Source organism: Botrytis porri (assembly GCF_014898465.1).
Source record: "Botrytis porri strain MUCL 3234 chromosome Unknown BPOR_001, whole genome shotgun sequence".
NCBI classification, from domain to species: domain Eukaryota; kingdom Fungi; phylum Ascomycota; class Leotiomycetes; order Helotiales; family Sclerotiniaceae; genus Botrytis; species Botrytis porri.
This window is the reverse complement of record NW_024066075.1, coordinates 3,627,254-3,649,772: the sequence shown is the minus strand read 5'-3', so window position 1 is coordinate 3,649,772 and position 22,519 is coordinate 3,627,254. Positions and strand designations below refer to the sequence as shown.

At 31.6% G+C, this 22,519-nt stretch overlaps 4 protein-coding genes across 4 annotated transcripts; 3 read left to right on the top strand and 1 right to left on the bottom strand.

Annotated features, from left to right (window-relative positions):
* Nucleotides 1-619: 619 nt before the first annotated feature.
* EAF01_000985 (uncharacterized protein) lies at nucleotides 620-2,774 on the top strand (the record flags this gene model as incomplete). The annotated part of the gene is made up of 2 exons (XM_038909235.1): nucleotides 620-1,666; nucleotides 2,322-2,774. 2 exons carry the CDS (start codon nucleotides 620-622, stop codon nucleotides 2,772-2,774), a joined length of 1,500 nt encoding a protein of 499 aa, XP_038776141.1.
* Nucleotides 2,775-3,253: 479 nt separating this feature from the next.
* On the bottom strand, nucleotides 3,254-4,852 carry EAF01_000984 (uncharacterized protein; the record flags this gene model as incomplete). The annotated part of the gene is made up of 1 exon (XM_038909234.1): nucleotides 3,254-4,852. The coding sequence occupies one exon, from the start codon at nucleotides 4,850-4,852 to the stop codon at nucleotides 3,254-3,256; it is 1,599 nt and encodes a 532-aa protein (XP_038776140.1).
* Nucleotides 4,853-10,863: 6,011 nt separating this feature from the next.
* Nucleotides 10,864-11,833, top strand: EAF01_000983 (uncharacterized protein; the record flags this gene model as incomplete). The annotated part of the gene is made up of 3 exons (XM_038909233.1): nucleotides 10,864-10,900; nucleotides 11,002-11,179; nucleotides 11,239-11,833. The coding sequence occupies 3 exons, from the start codon at nucleotides 10,864-10,866 to the stop codon at nucleotides 11,831-11,833; spliced, it is 810 nt and encodes a 269-aa protein (XP_038776139.1).
* A 1,837-nt stretch (nucleotides 11,834-13,670) lies between these two features.
* EAF01_000982 (uncharacterized protein) lies at nucleotides 13,671-15,209 on the top strand (the record flags this gene model as incomplete). Its single annotated transcript, XM_038909232.1, has 1 exon — nucleotides 13,671-15,209. The coding sequence occupies one exon, from the start codon at nucleotides 13,671-13,673 to the stop codon at nucleotides 15,207-15,209; it is 1,539 nt and encodes a 512-aa protein (XP_038776138.1).
* Nucleotides 15,210-22,519: the final 7,310 nt, after the last annotated feature.

Here is a 22,519-nt window from a genome sequence, read left to right as displayed (position 1 = left end):
CCACATCTCATATTCTTGTCTTAGACCTCCAGTGAGGCTCGAGATATCATAGGCACTTGTTAGTTTCTAGAATGACCGGTTTTACAGTGTATAGTGCTCTATAATAGTAGCCTCATATGCTTACTACAGCACAATCCGCATTTTCCACCCATAGATTTCCATCGAAACAACTCTAAATACTCGGCAAAACATAAACCGTACTGAACTCATTTCCTCCGTATGGTGCTATATTCTCTACCTGCTCATCATACTCAGTAAACAATCCCATCATCAAATACACTCCAAATAAGCCGTAGAGACCGTAACAACAACACTAGCATTTTCTAGACACTTGCGTACTGCATGACGACTTTCTAATATGGTTTAAATACCTACAAGTCGATAGAAGCAGTCCATCTTTATTTTCATCTACATAGTACTTCAATAACTTGAACAACCTCAATAACTCCTGAACAACTTTCAAACAACAATATCTCTCAAGAGTCAATACCTTAAGCTCAATTATATCTTCACACCCCATCGAAAGACTTCGAAAACTTAGTGTTTACTTCTCACATTCTCCATTTTCACTCGAAACTTTGAAAATAATATCTCCATCCGAAACCCAACAGAACAAAAAATGTCATCAACAAACTCCAACCACCTCCCAGAAATTCTCACCCCAGTATCCACCTCCAACAGTCAAGACAATTTCGCCCAAAGCAAAGAAGATTTCGACGTCTCATCTATTCCAGATTCTGATTCCGAAGGTGGAGTTTCTATTTATTATCAAACTCCCGAAAAAGAAAAGAGGAGGGGGGGTGATGGATTTGCAGATCAGCAGATGAGAGATGATGAGATTATTTATGGTGATTTTATTCTGGATTCGGAGAGAAATGATGGAGATGAAGGATATGAGGATAATACAATAGCTTGGCCTACCATCATCTCAAGCAGATTCTCGACTCCGACAACTGATGAGCTGATTAAGTATATTAACGACACTGATCTCTTGGGAGTTGATGATGATGGATCTGGCGAGGAGTCTATGACTACTTATCATAGAAAATTAGAAGAGCTCGCGAGAATTCGGAAGATTGTTGCTCGGAATCTAATTCCCGGTACTCATCAAACAGCCGAGAACTCCACATCTACACTCGGAAAACCACCCACTCTCACGGGAATACAAAAACCCACACCTAACCTCTCACTCGGCACGCCTCTAATCCAGGATTTCGCAATTCCCCTACCAGCGTCCCTACCAACTCCCCTCCCTCGCACCATCTTTGAAAACCTCTCCGCCATACGAGCCCCCCATTTCCCACACTATCTCGCCTCCCAAACTTCTTCTTTAAGTACCTATCCCTCACCCGACATCGGCACCATGTATCATTATTATGGATTTTCACATCGCCGTACGGTTAACGAGATTGATATTCTTGCACCTTCTGATGATGATGATGATAATGATGAAGAGGAAGAAAAGGATGAGGAAGAGCAGCAGGACGAGTTGTGTAGGGAGTTGTCTGAGGGGGAGGAGGGGGATGATGAAGGAGATGTGGATTTGGATATGGATATGTCTAGATCTACACCTCCGCGTCCTCCTGTGTTGGGGGATAGAGATCAGAATATGGAGGATGGGGTGGAGATTGAGGATATTGATGGATTAGAGAATGGGAATGAGGGAGTTTTCCAGATTCTCCCTCATCATTGCAGGGAATTACAACAAATAAAGGAGAACCATCTCCAGGACACAAAAATCCACCCATCACCCATCCTCACCACCAATCTCCCTCCCCCCCATCCACCTCACCATCCCCATCACCATTCATCCACACCACCCCCAATCTCCCCACATAAATCCCTGGCCTATCATCGCTCTCACCTATCAAATCCCCCTCTTCCCAACACACATCCTGACCTCCTTCTCCCTCGCGCAACTCCCCCTCCACGAAAAACACCTCCAAGAGTTAAATGGATACTCTGACTCCCCACTCGATCAATGGGCCCTAACTCAACATCGACTGTTTCTCTGGATAAATTCCGGCGCGTTAGAGAATGGTATTGATGGGGATATGGAACGACCGGGCAGTGCGGATATATTGCTTGGGGAGGAGAGTAGTGAAATATGGGATTATGAGGATGTGGAGGTATTTGCGAGGTGGGAGGGGGGATGTTTTAGGAGGTGTTTGGAGTGGGTACAGGATGTAGATGGGGGTGAGGAGAGGGAGGTCTGGGAAGAATTGGGGTTGGGATTCCAAGATGCGGTTTATGATTTTTGTGGGGAGGAGGAGATTCTTCATCGGTCTGCTAGTATATCTGGCAGAGAGAAGGAAAATGAGTACTCATCGTCATCTTCCTACCTCTCAGAAGAATACGACGCATCAGACGAGCTCGGCAAAATCGTATCCTCCATCCCCGCCCCCACACCCCCAAATCCTCGCGATCACCGCCTCGGCAGAATCGTAAATATATTCCGCACGCGAGCTCTCCAACGCCTTGGAATCCCATCCCACGACTCTCCATTTCGCCTTCGACATCCCGTTAATCACCTCGTGTTTCGGGAGACGGGGATACAGACTGCGGATTATGCGCGTGCGAATGCGATGGCTAGGTTTGAGAGGGTGGCGGATGAGTTTGTGAAGGGGGAGAGAGTAGGTGAGGGGGTGAAAGGGGGTGCTGGGGAGGATTCTGCTGGGGATGTGGGACATTTGATGGTAGGGACGGAGGGAGATGAGAGATTTGAGAGGGAGGAGGTACATATGAGAGGTGGCGCGGGGGCTGGGGATTTTTAGGAAAGAGGGGTAATGTTGCAATAGGTTTCTGAATCTATTATTTTGAGTATGAGAAAATATGTATTCTTCAGATTTGATTCTATTTCTTAATTGTTGTGATTTGAATTTGAGTTAAGGTCTCGCATTAAAATTTGAATAAAAATCTATTGTCGAATTTGTAAATCTTCGTTTGTGATAGTGATTTTCAAATAGGTACCTAGTTGTATTGAGAAATTGATCAAAGCCAATGTACAAAGAAGTGATTAAGCAACTTACTATTTCTTTCTTTCACTCTCGCTTATGATGAGTATTCCATCATTGTTGGAAGGTAATTAGATAGTCAAAACTAACTACTTCCAATTTGTCTTTGAAAATTCAGAAAATGAAATGTAGGAGGTATCTCTAGCACAAGTCAACTACCCCACTTTCCGACCACCCCCTGTTTCCGACCACCTAAAAAATTCATATTATCTACACTTAAAACTTTAATAACTCAATAACTATTGAACTTCAATGAAATCGCCTGTAGAATCACTTTCTATAGCACTAGAGCTATCATCTACCTCATCTTCACGATCTCCAGCTTCAATTTGTGTACGCCTTATAGCTCTAATCCCTGCGAACTTCGAATTTGGAGATACCACAACCTTTCGCCTTTTTCTAGGTAATGCTTCATCTAATTGATATTCTAGCTTTCTAATCTTATTCTCTGCCTCTAAGAGTTCATAATCCTTAGCATCGAATCCTTTTATAATCTTGCGAAATAGTAATCTTCGTGTTGGCAAATCGATCTCCTTCTCTTGAATCATTATATCTCTATATTTTCTGATATCGGCTCCTTTTTGAGGGGTTTTCCATTGAATAAACGATGAATATATATTCCATTGAAGAATAGGATCATCATCAGATTCAGGATTAAGTGATAAAACCTCTCTATTGCTATTTTCAAGCAAAAGTCGACTCATAAGAGGTTTAGCCATATTTTTGGGCCAAAGACCACTAGCTTGCCACCCAGACTTGATATTTTGAATAGTTAAACCTTCTATTCTAGCCTTCTGATAGCAAGAAAGGAAATTGCGCTTTCCAATTGGTGAGGAATCGGATAATAGACTTAATTTATTAAGTTCGATTCGATATGCACTTTTTAGGGGTGAGAACACAGATAAATCGAGTGGTTGTAGTACGTGTGACGTATGTGGTGGGAGAATTAAGAGATATATGTTGTTATTAAAGCATTCTAACATAAATGCTGTAGTTTCATGGCTTCCGTGTCCGTCCAAAATGAGGAGTCTTGAATTTTCCGGCTGAATAGGGGTGGTTTGAGGGATATAGATCTTTTTCAGCCATTCTAAAGCTGTAGCATCTGTAGTCCATCCATTTTCTGTAGCGGTAAAGTTCCAACCCTTGAATAGAGTCAAATCTGTTGGAAACCATTGTTGTTGAACTGATTTTCCCTTATATATTACAAGGGGAGTAATGCTTTTTCCATTGGCTGAAATGCATTCTATAAAAGAGGTCCAAATTCGAGATCCAGGTTGCTTTTTTTGAATAAATCTTCGATCAGTGCTTCCTACTACTAGTCCATTAAGACCCTGACCCTCCATTATACCTGCTTCATCCATATTCCATCTGTTGGCCGGCTTAATAGCCTTGATTTCAGGGATTGCGAGGTTCCGGAACCACTTCTTAATAATATCAGATGTAGCACCTGAAACTCGTGCAGAATCGATTTGATGTTGCTTCTTAGTTCCAATATTAGGATGCCTTCGAAAAAAGCTATGTATCCATTTCTTTCCAAGTGAGGGATCCTCCCCTCGTACAATAAGGAGGTGCTCTGCCATCTCTCTGATTTGACGATGTGTAGGGCTAGTACCAAGAGCTTCCTGTACTAATATCCATTCTGCTAGTCGATTCTCCTGAATTGGAGATAACTTTTGAAGTATTTGGGCGCCTTTTTGATGCGAAACTCCACCATATATTCGATCGTGAAGTGTGGTACGTGGAACACCATAATCCAAGCTAGCTCTTCGTATGCTTGCTCCATTTGTAATCGCTCTAAGAGCCTCTGCGATATCTTCTTCGGTATATCTATTCTTCATATCACAATTATAATAATATCAAAATTTCAAATCAATTGATTAAAGCATTGTTGAGTTATTCAAAGTATAAATTTTATAATTACTCAAAGCGGTGTGGTTTTTGAGGTGGTCGAAAAGAGGGGGTGGTCGGAAAGTGGGGTAGTTGACTTAAGAAGAGAATGACACAAAAAAGAGATGCTTTGAACTGGATACTTAACTCTTGAGATAGGATATACCTATTCTACTTTAAACCCAAGATTCAAGAAACCGAACTCCATCTCCAATTTCTCAAACTCCCAGCTTCACAACTCATGCTTTTCCGCGGAGCGGATTGCATCTAAGTAACCTATTTCCCTGCAGCTCCTTCTCCCTTCGACTTATCTGTTCTGGAACTACTACTCGCTCTCTCCGGACGTTTTTTTCCTCTACTAGAAGCATTAATGTTTCCAGCTTCCCTGAGCTCTTCTTCCTTGTTCTGTTCCGCCCGAGCATGAGCTACACATTTTTCTATTTTCTCTCTCAGCAGCTTCTTCCTCTCTTGTTTTTTCAAATCAGCTATAATTTCAGCTTCTGCGACTTCAAGCATTTTATAGATTGCTCTGAATTCGAATTTCTTGGCTTCATATTCAATCTTAGTGGCTGCTATTACTGCTGGAGTATTGGTTTTGTTTCCATTGAGGGGACGGGGTCGAGTCATGTACTATGATGGAAGGGTTAGTGTTGATTTAGTGCTAGAGATGGAAACGGGGAGAGGGCTAGTATGTTCGAACACATTATATATGAATGGGGTAAGTTTACCGTTTCCTTTGAGATGGATCCTAACCAGTTCCTTGACTGGGTTGAGGCATGATAATATATTCTGCATAGAAGATTGGCTTGCAGAAGCTTTGTTAAAATTAAATGAGGAAGTGAACGGATGGTGTGGTGAGATATAATGACTTCATTTTGTGTGAAAATAAGGAATCTTAAATACATTTCAGTGGCCTCACCAAATTTTGTATCGGATGAAGGATTTTCTTCAACATGTTATTATGCATTTTCTTGAGGGGAAAGAGAAAAAAGGAGTAGCAATGGCCATGTAGATTATGTAGCTGCAGTTGAATAGGTCGACCTTATGAAATTATTCACTTAGCAAGCCCAACATCGATCAACGAAAAATACATAACAGTCTGAATCAGAAGCATAAATTAATAATCCTTATTAGAAGTAATAAGAGATTTAAAGGAATCTTTGCCTTCAGATACTCTTCCATTCTTATATTCAAGAGGTCTAACTTTATCAACAGCTTAACCTCCGACTTTCAAATGTTGATTAGATGAGATAAGTTTGTACTCCGACTAAAGCTACTAATAGAGTAAAACTAAGAAGGACTATTTATCCGATTCTTGTATTTATCAAAAAATTCTAGATAGAGAACTATACTTATTTCAATAATGATGTTATAGAAAATTAGTAATTTTGAATAATTTACAATTCTTAATTTAAAATATAAGATAGTTATTATAATTATATACGACAATTTACTCTCATGTCCTAAAAATTATACTTGTTTTATTCTTATACTCTTAGATTCTAAGAAAGAGAGAGAGAGAAAGAAGAATAAAAAGAATAAAAAGAAAAGCTAACTAATCATAATAATATAGATAAAAGATAATATAATAAATGGTAATAACCTCATATAGTATCATTTCATGTATTGATATCTTAAATATCAAAAGTGCTAGTTGGGGTCTAGTATATGCTATTTCAGATCGTTTTGATTTTCAAAATATTGTTATTCTGGTTTCAATTTGAAAAGTGTTAGTTTGATTCAAATTTATAAGAATATTAATATTCTGATCTCAATTAGAAGTGTTAATATAATTCAAATTTATAAGGATATTAATATTCTAATCTCAATTTGAAAAGTATTAATCTAATTCAAATTTATAGGGATATTAATATTCTAATTTCAATTAAGAATACAAATAAGAATAAAAAGAAAAAGAAAAAGAAGAAGAAGAAGAAGAAGAAGAAGAAGAAGAAGAAGAAGAAGAAGAAGAAGAAGAAGAAGATTGAGGAAAGTAAGAAAGATAAGAAAAGAAAACACAAAAAGAAAAAGGAAAAGAAAGATATTTATAAATTTAAGAAATTAAAAAAAAATCTTAAATCTATAAATTTGTAATTTATAATTATGCAATATACTTTATATTATATTATAATCAGAATATAACTTTTAACATTGAAATGATATAGTTTTTGAAATCAAAATAATATATGATTTTTAAGATTAGAATATCAAATCAATTTGAGATTAGAATATCAAATTAATTTGAGATTAGAATATTAAATCAATTTAAAATCAGAATATTATATATTTTTAAGACTAGAATATCTAATACAATTTTAATATAAAAGAAGAACAAAGTTCTTATTATACTATATAGAAACTATTTATATATACTTTAATATTTTAATATACTAATATTAATATATTAATATCAATTTTTTATTTAAATCAAATTAAAATTAGAATAATAATAATAATAATACTAAAAAAAGTTGAGACTGAAATGTCAAAAATGCTAGTTAAGATTATTTTGATTATATTCCTGACATTTAAGATATCAATACATAAAATAATACTATATAAGGTTATTACTATATAATAAACATATAAACAATAATTATTTCGATTATAATAAATACCTTCAATTCATTAGCTACTATATTACAAGCCCTAAGCGAAAGCGAAGAGACTAGCTCTTTTCGTAGCGTCTACATAAGTTCTTTATCTTCCTATACATAGCTAGCTCTTTAGACAGAATACAATTAGACATTTAGAGGACCTACGAATACGTAGGTGCGACGTCTTTCGTATTCTTCTTAAATCAATAATAAATACTTTAGTACAGCTTACTAGATCTTTAAAACAATTAATTTCTAGTATTTAAACAGCTTCTAACTAATTGAAAATAAGAATTAGATTTATCTCTCTTTTAATATACTTTTGTTCCTTTTTTTATATAAGTCGGGTACCCTACTTTCGGGCTACCCCCTTTTTGAACCACTTTTTACATCAAAAATAGAATTTTTAACTTTCTTAACGTTATTTATAAATAGAATTTATTGAAAACTTATATATATATAATTTAAATTATTTCTAATTTACCTTGAAAATTTCAGATTTTTAGGAATTTTTTATATTAAAATCTAAAGCTTCAAAATATTGATTTTTAAATTTGTATAAGAATTACATATAAATTTGAAACTTTTATAAAATCTTTGATAACTTTTTGATAAAAATTATTAAAAATAAATTATATAATTTTATTATAAATTTATAACATGTTTATTTTGAAGGATTCAGAAATTTTTATTTTTTTCTATAAATAGATATTTAAAAGAACACCCTCAAAATTATAGAGATTATTTATACTACTTTAAACTCATTATATATTATATCTTTATATTTATTAATTTTTTTGAATTTTTTTTTGAATTTCTATATAAATTTAAGCTCAAAACTTTCAAAAAGATATATAGTTTTCTTTTAATGATTGTTGTTACAAAGTTATTAAAGATTTTATAAAAGTTTTAAATTTATATATAATTCTCATATAAATTAAAAAATCGATATTTTAAAGCTTTAGATCTTAATACAGAAAAATCCTAAAAATCTAAAATTTTCAGATTAGATTCAAAACAATCTGAATTATATATATACAAATTTTTAATAAACTCTATCTATAAATAAGAAAATTAAAAATTCCATTTTTTGAGATTTTTAGTAGTAAAAAGTGACCCAAAACAGGGGTGGCCCGAAAGTAGGGTACTCGACTTAGAATAAAATAGTTGAATATTGTACTTATAGATATAATATAATATTATATTTCATGAGTAACTTATGTTGAATTCTATATTCAATAAACAATTCATTAAAATTTCCACTTTGAGAGAAAATTTAAATCTAAATCTCATCGAGTATTTTCTGAATCTGTGTTTTGAGTATAATAGGTGATTTTGAAATAGTTATCTATAGTTATCTAGAAATTGATTTTCATAGTCATATGATGAGTGAATCAGCAACTTGCTAATCATTTTTTTTTTTACTCTCTTGTTCGTATAAATATAAATATCCGATACTCAATCATGTATCTCCCTGTTATAAAACAAATAAGGAATCGTAACTAATCACCAATCTCGAATATATCTCAAAAGATCGATAACGATATATGGAAAAAGAACATAGACACAACATAGGAAAGCAAAGAAATGTAAAAAAAAAATGTATATCAAATACCGGTTTTTTGTGTATGTGATGTGAAGCACATATTCTAGTTTTTATTCCAGATTCCCAATACCCAAAAGAAAACTCCAAATCCCCAGTCTATAGTTCCTGATTACACACCCCTACTTGTACGTGAAGCTTCTTACTCGCCTACATAATTCTACTTCGGAGCCTTCATTGCGTTTGTTGCAACAGTAGCAACATTGCTTCCACTTCCACCTTGTATTTTTGCGCGCCCCCCCAGTTTCCCATGGCCTTTTTAAGGTTTCTTAGTGCTCGTTCCTTTTTCTCGATCTCCTCTTTCGTCAATTCCTCCTGTTTCGGTTCCATTTCGACTTTGTGGTCTGCCGGCTTCTATGCAACTTTCGGCACTTTGGGTGGTTGGGATGGGGCACTACGATTTCCAGTTGTGGCGGGAATCTTTGCTGTTGGTGGTTTGGCGGGAGCTTTTGCTGGAGTACTATGACAGAAGAGTTAGTTTTAATACAGAGATAGAAATCATGGAGAAAAAAAGGAGTAAATAAGATGTTTAAAAGAGGGGGGTGGATAGGGTGCGCATATTCTCTGCTTAGATTTCCGGCACGGGCAGGCATGATGTTGTATTTAGAGTGATAGATTGAAATGTAGAAGTTTTATATTGATCAAATGATGAATTGAGAAGTGAAGAACTGGTGTGATGTGAGAGATGTACTGTTTGGTTTCCCTTGAGCAGAAGTAAGGAATCATAAATACTTTTCAGTGGTTTACTAATTTCTGAATAGTATAGAGAACTATTCGACCTTGGACCTCATTTTGGCCAGCGGAAAGTATGTAACTTGCAGCCTAAATCAAAATCACAATCACCAGAACAATGGACCTTATGCAAAGCAATCAGGAATGAATATAAACTTTGCTTGCCTATGCAGGTATCTTTCCCATCTTCACATTCAAGCGGTTAAGCTCCGTCGGAAGGATTTGACCTCCAGCTTTGATTCTTCTGCCTAATGAGATGGCTATCATGGCTACACGGTGACGCAGAGAAGGTAGATTTCGGAGGTATGTATCAAGATAATGATGTCAAAAGAAGGGATTGGATGTTGTTCACTTGAAGATTGGCGGTGAAGATGGATATGAAGATGAAGATGAAGATGAAGATGAAGATGAAGATGAATATGAAGAAGATGATGAATATGAAGATTGAAGTTATATCATCAGAGAACATGTCATGTAGAGCAATAGACAGTTAAGGAGGAGATCAATTGATACAGCTCTTTAACCTCCAACTATCAAGTCACCTTGAATGGAAACAAATCTAGAAATAAACTCACTGGAGTTTTGTGAATAAAGGAAATAAGTGAAGCAATCGAAAAAGAGTCATTACATATTCACCAACAACAACAACAACAACAACATACAGAACTACAGATATTGATTGATTCACAATTACTGATTTCTGGTTGGTTGGGCATCGACTCTATCTTCTGGTGTTGATGGTGGGGTGAATCTGTATCTGTATCTGTTTGCTTGAACTTCAACCTCAACCTCATCTTCATCTTCTACAAACAAATCTCTCACCATCTTTCTCTTCAAAATAGTTCACACTTTCTTTCTCTTTCGATTCTTCTTGAATTTACATTTTGATACATCTCCTCTTCGAATCTGTACACTCTCTTACAAGTTACAACCATTCCATTACACAACAGTCTTGCATATTCGGAGAATATCCATACATACCTACACAATCATTCCAATCAATCGCGGGGGGTACGGAAACAAAAGAAACATGTCGTCCATCACCCACGAAGCAAGTAACCAGGCTGGTGAGTCGCACTACTTCTTTTGAATTCCCATCTCCATCTCCAAATCAAAATACCATATGTCTGCATGACATTTGTGATACATTCTAACCCAAAGCTAATAGAGCCTTCGATTCTTGAAGCTGCTGCTGCACAACAATCATGGTCCGTTGAGCAAGTAGTCAAGGAAGAATTTCCCGTCGTTCCAAAGGAGAATTCGGAATCACCAGTACCATTCTTTCACATGTTGGAGAGATTGAAGACGACCAAGCGTGAGGGATGGCGTAGATTTGGTATCGAGAGGTGAGTTGCCCCAACAAACTATTAATGAGATTGGATCAAACTAATAACCTTTCTCGCAGAGGAGAATCAATTTCCGATCACATGTATCGCATGTCACTCATTACCATGTTCGCACCCAAATCTCTCTCTTCCAAGATCGACATTGCACATTGTACCAAGATGGCTCTCATTCACGACATGGCAGAAGCACTGGTTGGAGATATCACACCCGTTGACAACGTACCGAAAATCGAGAAGAATCGACGCGAAGCTACCACCATGGATTACTTTACCAAGAATCTCCTCGGACGCGTAAATGGTGGATTGACTGGAGAAGAAATCAAGAAGATCTGGCAAGAATATGAGGATTCGGAGACTTTGGAAAGTAAATTTGTTCACGATGTCGACAAGGTAGAATTGATCCTTCAAATGGTGGAATATGAGCGCACGGATAAGAATGGATTGGATTTGGCGGAGTTCTCTTGGGTTGCTACAAAGATTGTGCTTCCAGAGGTGAAGGCTTGGGCTGATGAGCTTTTGGCGGAGAGAGAGGAATTCTGGGCTGGCAGAGAACACAAAGTGTTCAGTGACCTTCGAAACCCGGATGAGAAGAGAGTTGCTCAACATGATCAATATTATGGAGGAAAGGAGAATAATAAGTCTGCGGAAGTTTAGACACAAGGGAATGGATGGATATTGAGGGATGAACGGCGTTGGGAAGTGGTATAGATGATACCTCTGTTTACTTTCAAAGATAGTTAGATAGCAGATAGCAGATAGCAGCACCGATAATAGCATCGATAATAGTTGGTAGTTTGGGAAATTCAAACCATTCATCGCTAGTGTGCACTATGATTTGAGTGTGTATATTGTACTTGAATTGGTGTTTTAGCGTTTGAATTCTACGAGCATGAGCATTCTATTGCCGTGTGATCATTGAAGAGTCAGATACTCCGTAACGCCTAGCAATTGATGAATGCATAAATAAATACGTCTTCTCGTAATTACGGAGTACATCTGCATTTCCCTAACTTCACACGTACATGCAATGCATACCTGGGAAAAGATTCTATGCCCCACTTGATCCTTCCCGTTTCATATCATCTCTTTCTACCTACCTATAGTAACAAGACATGTAAAAGTGTAATGGCAAATCGGGATGTAACGGTGAAATGGATGAATGGATGGATGGCTGGATGAAAGCGTGATTTGTCAATATTGAAAGATTCACGCATGAAAAGATTATTCACCACGGCAACCACAGCACCAGTGCAGCAACCAAGACAACGTTGATTGTACTGTATGTAGGATGTAGGTATACTGTATGTAGGTATACTATATGTAGGTATACTGTATGTACTTATTCCTGTGCGGTACCTACTTATTAGGGATGAAGTGATATGTACGCAGGGTATTGTAAGCTCTACTCTGTAGCTTGGTATGGATCCCGATTCCCGACCTATGTAGATTCACCGCCATCAGAAGTAAGAAAAAACATTCATAGATCGATTGGATCTTTTCTTCTTCTCTTGCTCTTCTTTCTTTGGGTCCTCGTCAAGAACAAGAACAAGAAGAAGAATAAGAAAGCGAGGAATCCATCCGTACTGTGTAATACTGTGTACAGCCGGAGAGGACAAGTTTACCTTTTCCACACATTCGGATCCATCTTCTCCATATCATTCGCCATTTATTCATTTGATTTTGTCGCCTCTGGATACTCACTTGCCTCTACGAGTAGAGAATCCACAATACGGAGTCCAGGAACGTTGGGTTTCCATTCATGTGCACACATGTGTTGTGTGGATGATTTGGGGCGAGAAGGATTTCTTTTGGGATAGATATATTGGAGAGTTATCACGAGGTTTGGAGTTTGGTGGTCTGCTGTGGTCGACATACAGTACGAAGAGGTGTTGATTCAGAATTCGGAATTGAGAGAGAGGTGTTGAACTTGATTGATATTGAGAGATATTGATTGAGAGATACTGAACTTGATTGATATTGAGAGATATTGATTGAGAGATACTGATCTTGATTGATCTTGATTGATCTTGATTGATCCTTATTAATACTCATTCATACTCATATTCATACTAATAATACAACCCGACACCGACACCGATACCAATACCATCACCAATACTAAAATCCCACCCACCCAATTGCGATTACGAATTACCACAACTTACTTATTTCCTACGCCTCGTTAAAATATAAAACAAAAATCTCTCAGCCTCGGGAAGTTATCAGAAGGTTATCTACAAAAAGATACCTAGATAGATCATCATCATCATCATCATCATCATCATCGTCATCTCATCATCATCTGTCCCGTATAATAATAAGCCTTGGAAGCTGCTGTATTATCCCATTGGATTTATTGATATTAAGTTATTAGACCTGCAATCTTTGGGGTTTTCAACTTCAACTTTCAATATTTTCATCCATCAAATTTTTCGCAACAGATAAGGAAACAATGTCTTATTTCTTACACTCCCTTCCAGTGTCAGAAAATATGCCGGGTACTTTTGGTCTCGATTCTCCTTCTCCTCAACATGACGTACCAATTGCAGGTTCCAAATCAAACATTTATCTTCCGCCATCAACGCCATCAGCATCTGCCACTTCTTCTCTATATCTCTTCGACACACAATCAACGACCAGTACAGATTTGTTAAATGCCGGAGGTACAATGGTCGGCAGAAAGAGAATGAGAGATAGTTTCCCACATGAATATGGTTACGAGCGAGGAAATCAATTTGAGGAGGGTGATTCGAATTTAGCTACCCCAGGAAGTCCCATGCCTTTTGTGAATACCAAATATCGATTGGCAGGAGGTTTGGATACTCCGCAGGCGGAGAGACAAAATCGGGAAATGGGAATGGGAAGAGAGAGTGATTTTGGTGATACCAAATATCGAAGAGAATTAAGTGATGTAAAGGAAACTTTCGAAGCCGAGGGAGAAGGTCAATTATATCGAGATGAAAATGGACGACCGAGAATTCGAGGACAACCAAAGGAAGATGAGAAGCGTGGATGGATTAAACCGATGGTTAATGTGGTGGGTGGTGTCGTTGGAAAGATGTGGGAATTTTGCAAGATGGGTGTCGCATTTAAAGGATTCCAAGCGGGTGGCGGAAATGGTTATGTTTTTGGATCGACAACTCCAATCGAACCGACTTTTACCGACGAGCCGAAGAATGATATGTGGGAGGATGAAAAATCTCCTGGTACACCGGTCCCAGCTGGATTTCCGATGAGTGGTATGGTTGAGAATTATATGGATCGAAATCATGTTTCACCACAGCAAGAGACAACACCTCCGAGACCAGCAAAGAGACGTCAGACTAGTTTCACGGCTCAATCTACTCCAGATGATATGTCAAGAAATTGGGTGGTTGTTCCGCCTCCACAAGTAGTACAACAACCGCAACCTGAATATCAACACATACCTCAACCAGAATCTCAAGCACTGCAACCAGAATATCATCTCAACCAACAATATCCAAAATTGCCACCAGTGCCTGCAGATGCATTTGCCATTCCACAATCTCAAGTACCTAAATCTAGGGTGTCACAACAGAGAAGTGGAATTGCTAGATATAATTCACCCGCCACATCAAATTCGACCAGGAGACATTTGGTTCAACCTCAAATCACATCAAGTAATATGGGTGCCACCCGAAGACCGACTTATCAAAGTCATCCACGAGTTCTAAATCCCTCACCTACTCTATCAAATTACGAACGTGGTACAAATTATTCCACTCCCACTCGACCTATCTCTTCTCAAATTCCTCGTACGGCTTCACCAGCCGGATCACGCATTCCTCGTTGGACACCGAATAGTCCGAAAACAGGACCGAATTCCAATGAAAGTCCAGCGGCGAGAGAAGCAAAAGCATGGAAGGCGAAACAATTGAGAGAGGAGAGGGAACAGGATGAGATGATGAGGAAGTTTGATAGGCAGATGAAGGAATTGATTAGACAGGGGAATATGGCGTTGGGAACGAAGGTTGAGGATATGGAGGTTGATGATGAGGATGTTTATTAGTGGGGGGTAAACAGGGTGATATGGGGGATGGGGGTGCATATATGTTGCGAGTGGAGGAAATGGAGTCGGTAATATATGAGAGGAAGACGTGCATATGTTTGCGTAGAGAATGGTATTTGCACATACAGATGAAATGGACAGATGAAAGGCGTTGGGAATGGATGTTGATCTGGTTTGGTTTAGCCTGATCTAATCTGAACTGGATGAATCATCTTGGCATTCGCATTTTACGAATAGCACAGATTGCTTGTTTTTTTGTCTGCTTGCCTGTTGGCTTGCTTGCTTGCTGCTCTCATCTTTCTTAATTCCTTGTTTATATGGAGTTGGATAATGGATTTATTCAGCAGTCATGGTCAGAATTGGGAATCGGCAAACGGAGTTTTTCTTCTTCTTACGAATTTGAGCGTTCGCTTTGCTTTACTTTGGCTGGATTACCTAGTTTGGTTTGGGTTGGTTTAGTTTGGGTCAAGTGCGTGTTTGCATTGAGCGAATTTATGATGAGATGATGTGATTTGATTTGGTGAGGAGATGGGGAGATTGGGAGATACCATACTTGTTGCTTTTTTTTTTGAGAGAGAGAGACAGAGAGAGACGAACGGAGAGGGGGATTTGATGGGGAGAGGAGGGTTAGTGAAGGTATTAGGAGATGAAAAGGGGAGAGCGGGAGGCGGAGATTGTATGTAATGTAGATAGGGGATGATAGTTGGGAGAGGAGAGGAGAGGGGAGAAAAAGTGAGGGAGGTAGAGTGATAGGGAGCAAGAATGGCATAGGATACGATGAGATTGATTAGGATGGGTGGGGTCAAGGATAGGTTGGGAAAATTAGGATAATGAATCAAGAAATATTAAAACCTTCAGATCTATGAGTTTCAATGGAGCGATGAGTTTACTTCAAGTTGTAAACATATACATATACATAACTGAATCAAATCAGATCAAACATACAAACAAACTTAACACTCTCGGAAAATAAGACTATCGAAGCATTAAAAATAGAACAAATTTGATAATTATCAATTCTGAGAATACTCGTCAAGTGGAAAGCTGAAAAAGGCTGGAACTATGCTATAGTAGTAGTAATAAATTCTTAATTAATTCAATCTATCTATAGCTAAGCTAGATTAATTATAATAATAACAAAATCTTAATTAATTCAATCTATTTATAATTAAGCTTAATTATTATACTGATTATATAATATATTTATATATATTTAATTGTATTTAATTATATTTAATTATATTTCATTATATTTCATTATATTTCATTATATTTCATTATATTTCATTATATTTCATTATATTTCATTATATTTAATTGTATTTAATTATATTTCATTAATAATAATAATAGTAAATTCATAATCGATTCGGTCTATCTAATTATACTAAGATCATATGATACGCCTATATATAGTTCTAATTAAATAAAATAGATGGGAAAAAGAAATAAAAACTCATTCTTTTTTAAACTTCCTTATTAAAATCTATAAGCAATCTTTTAAACAATTCTTTTAAATCCTTTAAATTGTTTATATTATAAATCTATTATATTTAAAACCCTTTTTTCTATTAAATTCTTTAATATATCTATAAAAATCCCCTTCTTTTTATTCAACTTCTTTTAAAATATTATAAAAGCTATAATTAATTATAATATTATATCTTTTTCGAAAGATTATCTTTACCCTTTAATACTTCGAGTCTTTTAGGAATCCTATTATAATTCTTAATTTATTACTTTTAAGCCTTATATCCACCTTTTCTTATAATATATCGATAATATATAATTTCTTTTTAAAGCTTAATATCTTTTATTCCCTTTCCTCTTATCAAATTACCTTATTAATATAAAATATAATATATTAGAACCTATTAAACCACTCTATCAATATAAAGAATAAGACTATATTGTAAAGTTAAATAATTAAACAAAATCAAAATAATAAATATAATAATATTAGAATGCTATTATTTTAATAATATATACTTTATATTAAAGAGTCACTATTTCTTTAATGATAATTAATAATATATCATTTGCTATAAGAAATAATATTGAAATCAATATTTCATAATAATATTATATATTAATATAAAATGTTGTACATTTAAATCAATATATTGTAAATGTTTTTTAAAAAGTTTAACTTTTCTTTTCATTATATAGAATAGTTATAAATATAGTGATAGAATATCAAATATTATATTAGTATATCTTTTATAAAATATTTCTTAAAAAAACCAGAGTTTTTTAAAAAGTTTTCATTTTTTATTTTCCTATATTTAAAAACCTTTTTCTTTATAATTAAGATCTCCTTATAAAGCTTTTGAGTACTAAAAAGCCTAAATTATTATAGAAATCTATAATTTAATCTCTTTCATCAATTATATTCGATATAGTAAATCTATTATTAATAATATTAATATTAATAGTTTCAATATAAGTATATTAAACCCTTCTCCCTAATATTAATAATGATATCTCCTTAATTCAGATAGGTATTAATTTGATAACTTTAGGAGGGGATAGAGGGTGATATTCTGATTTAAATATAATAAAGATTAATGGGGTTTTTCAAGGAAATCTTTCCTTAGTTTTTTCGTGTTTTTCTATATTTCATTATATTTCATTATATTAAATTATATTGAATTATATTGAATTATATTAAATTATATTAAATTATATTTAATTGTATTTAATTATATTTAAATATATAAAGTAAATAGAAAGAATTTTTTTTTAAAGCTTATTCAAGTCTATTATTATAAGATCCTACTATGTTATAGAATCTTTAATCTTTTTATTTACTTTTTCTTCATCATTATAATTCTTTACTTTGATATTTTTCTTTATTATTATTTTTTTCTTTTATTTAATTTCTTTTAATATATCATATTTTATAATCAATATATTATTATTTTATTATAAAAATATCTTTGTATTAAGTAAATTATCAATTCTCAAGTTTTTTAAATTCTATTTATAATATTAATAATTTCAATTTCAATCTTATGTTAGAAAATATTTTTTTTAATCTTCTCTTTTTAATGCTTTAATTAAATTAAATTCTATTTAAAACTTATTATTTTTGTTTCTATTTTGCTTTATTATTATTACTCTTTTAATAGGGAAATCTTAAAGCTTTATAATAGAAAATATTAATAATATATTATATATTGTAAGAAGATATAGTTGATATTAATATACTAATAATCTAAAACGAATTATATAATAAGTATAAAATAAATTGTAGTATCGATTTTTAATATAATATATATTTTATATTATTAAGGATTATTAATTTCTTTAAGTACTTAATAATATATTATATAGTATAAGAAAGTGTAATTAATATTAATATATTATAATTTCTATTATACTTTAGAATTACTTTTATAAATTCTGTTATATTAAGATATTAATGATATTATTTTTTATATTGAATAACTATAAGTATTATATAAAGGTTTTATTTTTATATATTAATAATTTTATTCAAGGTCTTTTTGTAATAAGCAAAGTTTTTAAAAAGATTTTTCTTTTTCTTTTTCTTGTATTTAAGAATATTTTTTTATATATATGAAATCCTGTATAAAATTATTAAATATTAAAAGATTTGAACTATTATAGAAACCTTTGAAAAAAAATTCTTATTAGTTTATTTGATATGATTATTCTATATAATATTAATATTAATTATTTTAAATATTTAAATAAGTATAACGTAGTTTATTAGTGCGTGCACGACTTTAAAATTATACTAAAATCAGGGTTTTTTTAATATTTATATTTTAATAATTAATCATTATTTTTGAAAGAGAACAAAATATTTGATAAAAATTATAATTTAAATATTCAAAAATTTAATTTTTATATAAATATTTTCATCATATTTTAAAAAAAGATTGAAATTGTCACGATTTCGTTACAAAAAACTTTTTTTATAATAACTATTATATTAAATCAAATTTCTAATAATTGATTAGAAATTCTTATTACTCGTATAAATAATTATAATATTTTTTAGGAAAAATTAAATTATATTAATAAATAAAGAAAGTGTACGATTACACACAGATAAATTTTATATGTAAAGTGAGTAGTATGTATATACACTAATATAGTACACGTACTAATAAACTATGTTAATATACTTTTTTTCTTATACTAATAATAATAATTATTCAATTTGAATAGATATTGATTTGACGATTATAAGAAAAGATATAAAATAATTTTCTAATTCAAATGTAATATAAATTAGAGAGTTATTTCAAACGATTTCTAAATCTATTATTATATAATCTCATTTATTTATTTATTTATTTATTTATTTATTTATTTATTTATTTATTTACTTACTTACTTACTTACTTATTTATTTATTTTGAAATCTCATTATATTATAGAATCTTTATAATCTTTTTATTTATCTTTCTATTGGGACAGGGATTATGTGACTATGCTAGCATTGACGCTAGCGTCTTCCAACACTATAGTAATATGTTTTATAGCCCTAGCTTTTAGAATCTTAAGTAATATAATAATAGTGTGAATTATAGTATTATATTGACTTTATTATCCCCATAATAATATTAATACTAATCAATAATATTATAGATTAGAAATTTAGTATCTTAATTTTAATTGTAATGTATAATTTAAACTAAAATTAATATTTTTTTTAAAAAGATATAAACTTTTATATTATTTTAATATAATTTGATATTTATTTTTATATAAATAAAAATGATTGATAATATAATAGTAGCTTTTATATTAACTTTAATCTACATTTTATTCTTTATTATAATATATATTGAAGAGTAAAAATCAATAGTATTTAATTCAAGTTTAATATTATATTCTTTGAACTTAAACTTTATTATATCTTAATAGAATTAATATTCTACTATCTATTTATTATTCGTTAAGTATAATAGGATTATTTATAAAAAAAATTATATTTCGAAAATATTATATCGAAAATGTTGAATATCTAGCTCTAAAACAACTCAATAATATTAAATTCATTATCAAATCTTTAATTTTATTAGAGATTATGTTTAACAATTATAAATTGATAATGGATAGATAAAAAGATTATCCTTTTGATATTAATTATATAAACAAAAGATAAATATAAGATTTCTATAAATATAAGTTATATAAATATAAATTCAATAACTTTTATAATAAAAAGTTATGGTTGAATTATATTGTAAGTTTTAAAAACTTTAAATTAAAGTGTTTTCTATTCGCTAGAATATAATTATTATATAAATTATAATACAAACTTTATATATATAAACTACTCATTGTAAAATATATTATTTATTTAAAGCAAACGGTTGATAAGGCATTAATTAATATATAATTCATAATATTCCAATAATAATCGAATCCTGAAATTATAAATGCTTTTAAAAAGAAAGGGTTTTAGTTTCAATTATCAAGTATATTTAAAAGAATTACAAAAGGATTGAAAGTATTATTAATTACTCTTGAAATAATCAAGATAGAAGATTCAATCAGATAAGCTATTTATAATTAAAGTAAACCCCTCAATTCTTAAATACTATATTTAGATTATTAAATATCAATTTATATCAATATAATGATAAGGATAAAGATATTGAAAAGTATAAACTATATATCCCTTTTTCATTAAAATCACTATCACAACAGTAAATATTAATAATTCAAAACTATATTACTAATCTTTATCAACAAATAACTATAATCAATTTATTATTTATAAAAAAATATTATAATCTAATAAAGCTAATATTCATTTGACCTATCCAATAATTTAATATTAAAGTCATTCTAATATCATTACAATTACATTTTCAACCTAATCTCTGAAATCTTGATTAAAAGTAATTAAGATTAATTTTAACAAAGATATAAATATTCCATCAGTTTAATAATAATATAATCCTATAATAATAAGTCAAATAACTAATTGATAATCTATTCAATAATAATAATAATATAAGTAAAAGAAAAGGAAATAATGAAAATAAAAAAACAATATTTCAAATTAGAATTAATATTATAAAAATAAAGAAAAAAATATTTTAGAAGGTATTAATATTATTTAAAATATTTTATTTTCTTAGAAACTTATAAATATCGGTTAGTTTTTGGGCAACCTTATAAAACTTTATAATAAAACTAACAAATATAATAATTAAAATAATAATTTTGCTTATAAATTCTCAATCTTTTTTAATAATTATAAATGTATTGATATACTTATATTATTATTAAAAAATACATTTTTTATTATACTTATTAATACTATATTCAACTTTTACCATATAAATTTAAACAATTTACCCAATATAATAACTGAGATTTATAATTTAATAATATTTATATTTGAAGGCCTAAAACATAAATGCAATCTTATACAATAATAGGAAATTATTATACTCAAAAATGTAATAAGAAAACCAGATAATAAAAGAAAAACAATACTTTAATGCCTACAATTTATAGTTACAAAACTTTATTATATATACAAAGGATTTAGCTTTATAATAAAAATAGAAGAATTACTCTATTAAAAGATTATTATTGTATATACTTTAGTATAGATATGCTTTTTAGCTTACTTTCATCCTACTAAAAATATTCCAAATCTTTTAAAAAAGTTATATTCAATTATTATAATATAAGAACAAGTTCATTCTAATAAAGCTATAACATTTAATATTAATTATAAATATTATTATAATTGAGGTGAATATAATTAAAATAAAGATTTTAAATAAAGTAATCAATATTTATTTAAATTATGTATAATGAAGAAGTACTTTGTTTATAAGAAAGAAAACTATTAATTAATTTGATATAATAAAAAAGAATATGAGGAGTCCTAATATAAATATAAGGAATAATTCAAGAGCAATAATTTCAATAAAAGCTTTGAACAATTTCTCATTGAATATAAAAGATCTATTAAAGATTCTGATTCTAATATAGATAATAAAATTACAATTTATTTTGTATAATTCGAACTCTAAAACTCATCTGTATAAGAATCATATTTAAGTTTTATTATTTAGAATAAATTTATGAATAAATAAAAAATTATTAAAGATTTATTTAATAAGTTCTTTATATATACTCTAATATATCAATCTCAATCTGAAAGTATAATATATATTAGTAAATATAATGTAAGGGAATTTCAAGGAATTATTGTTGATATAGCTATAGTATAATAATCAATAATGAATTATGAATAGTATATAATATATAAAACAATAATTGAGGATATTATCTTGAATATAAAA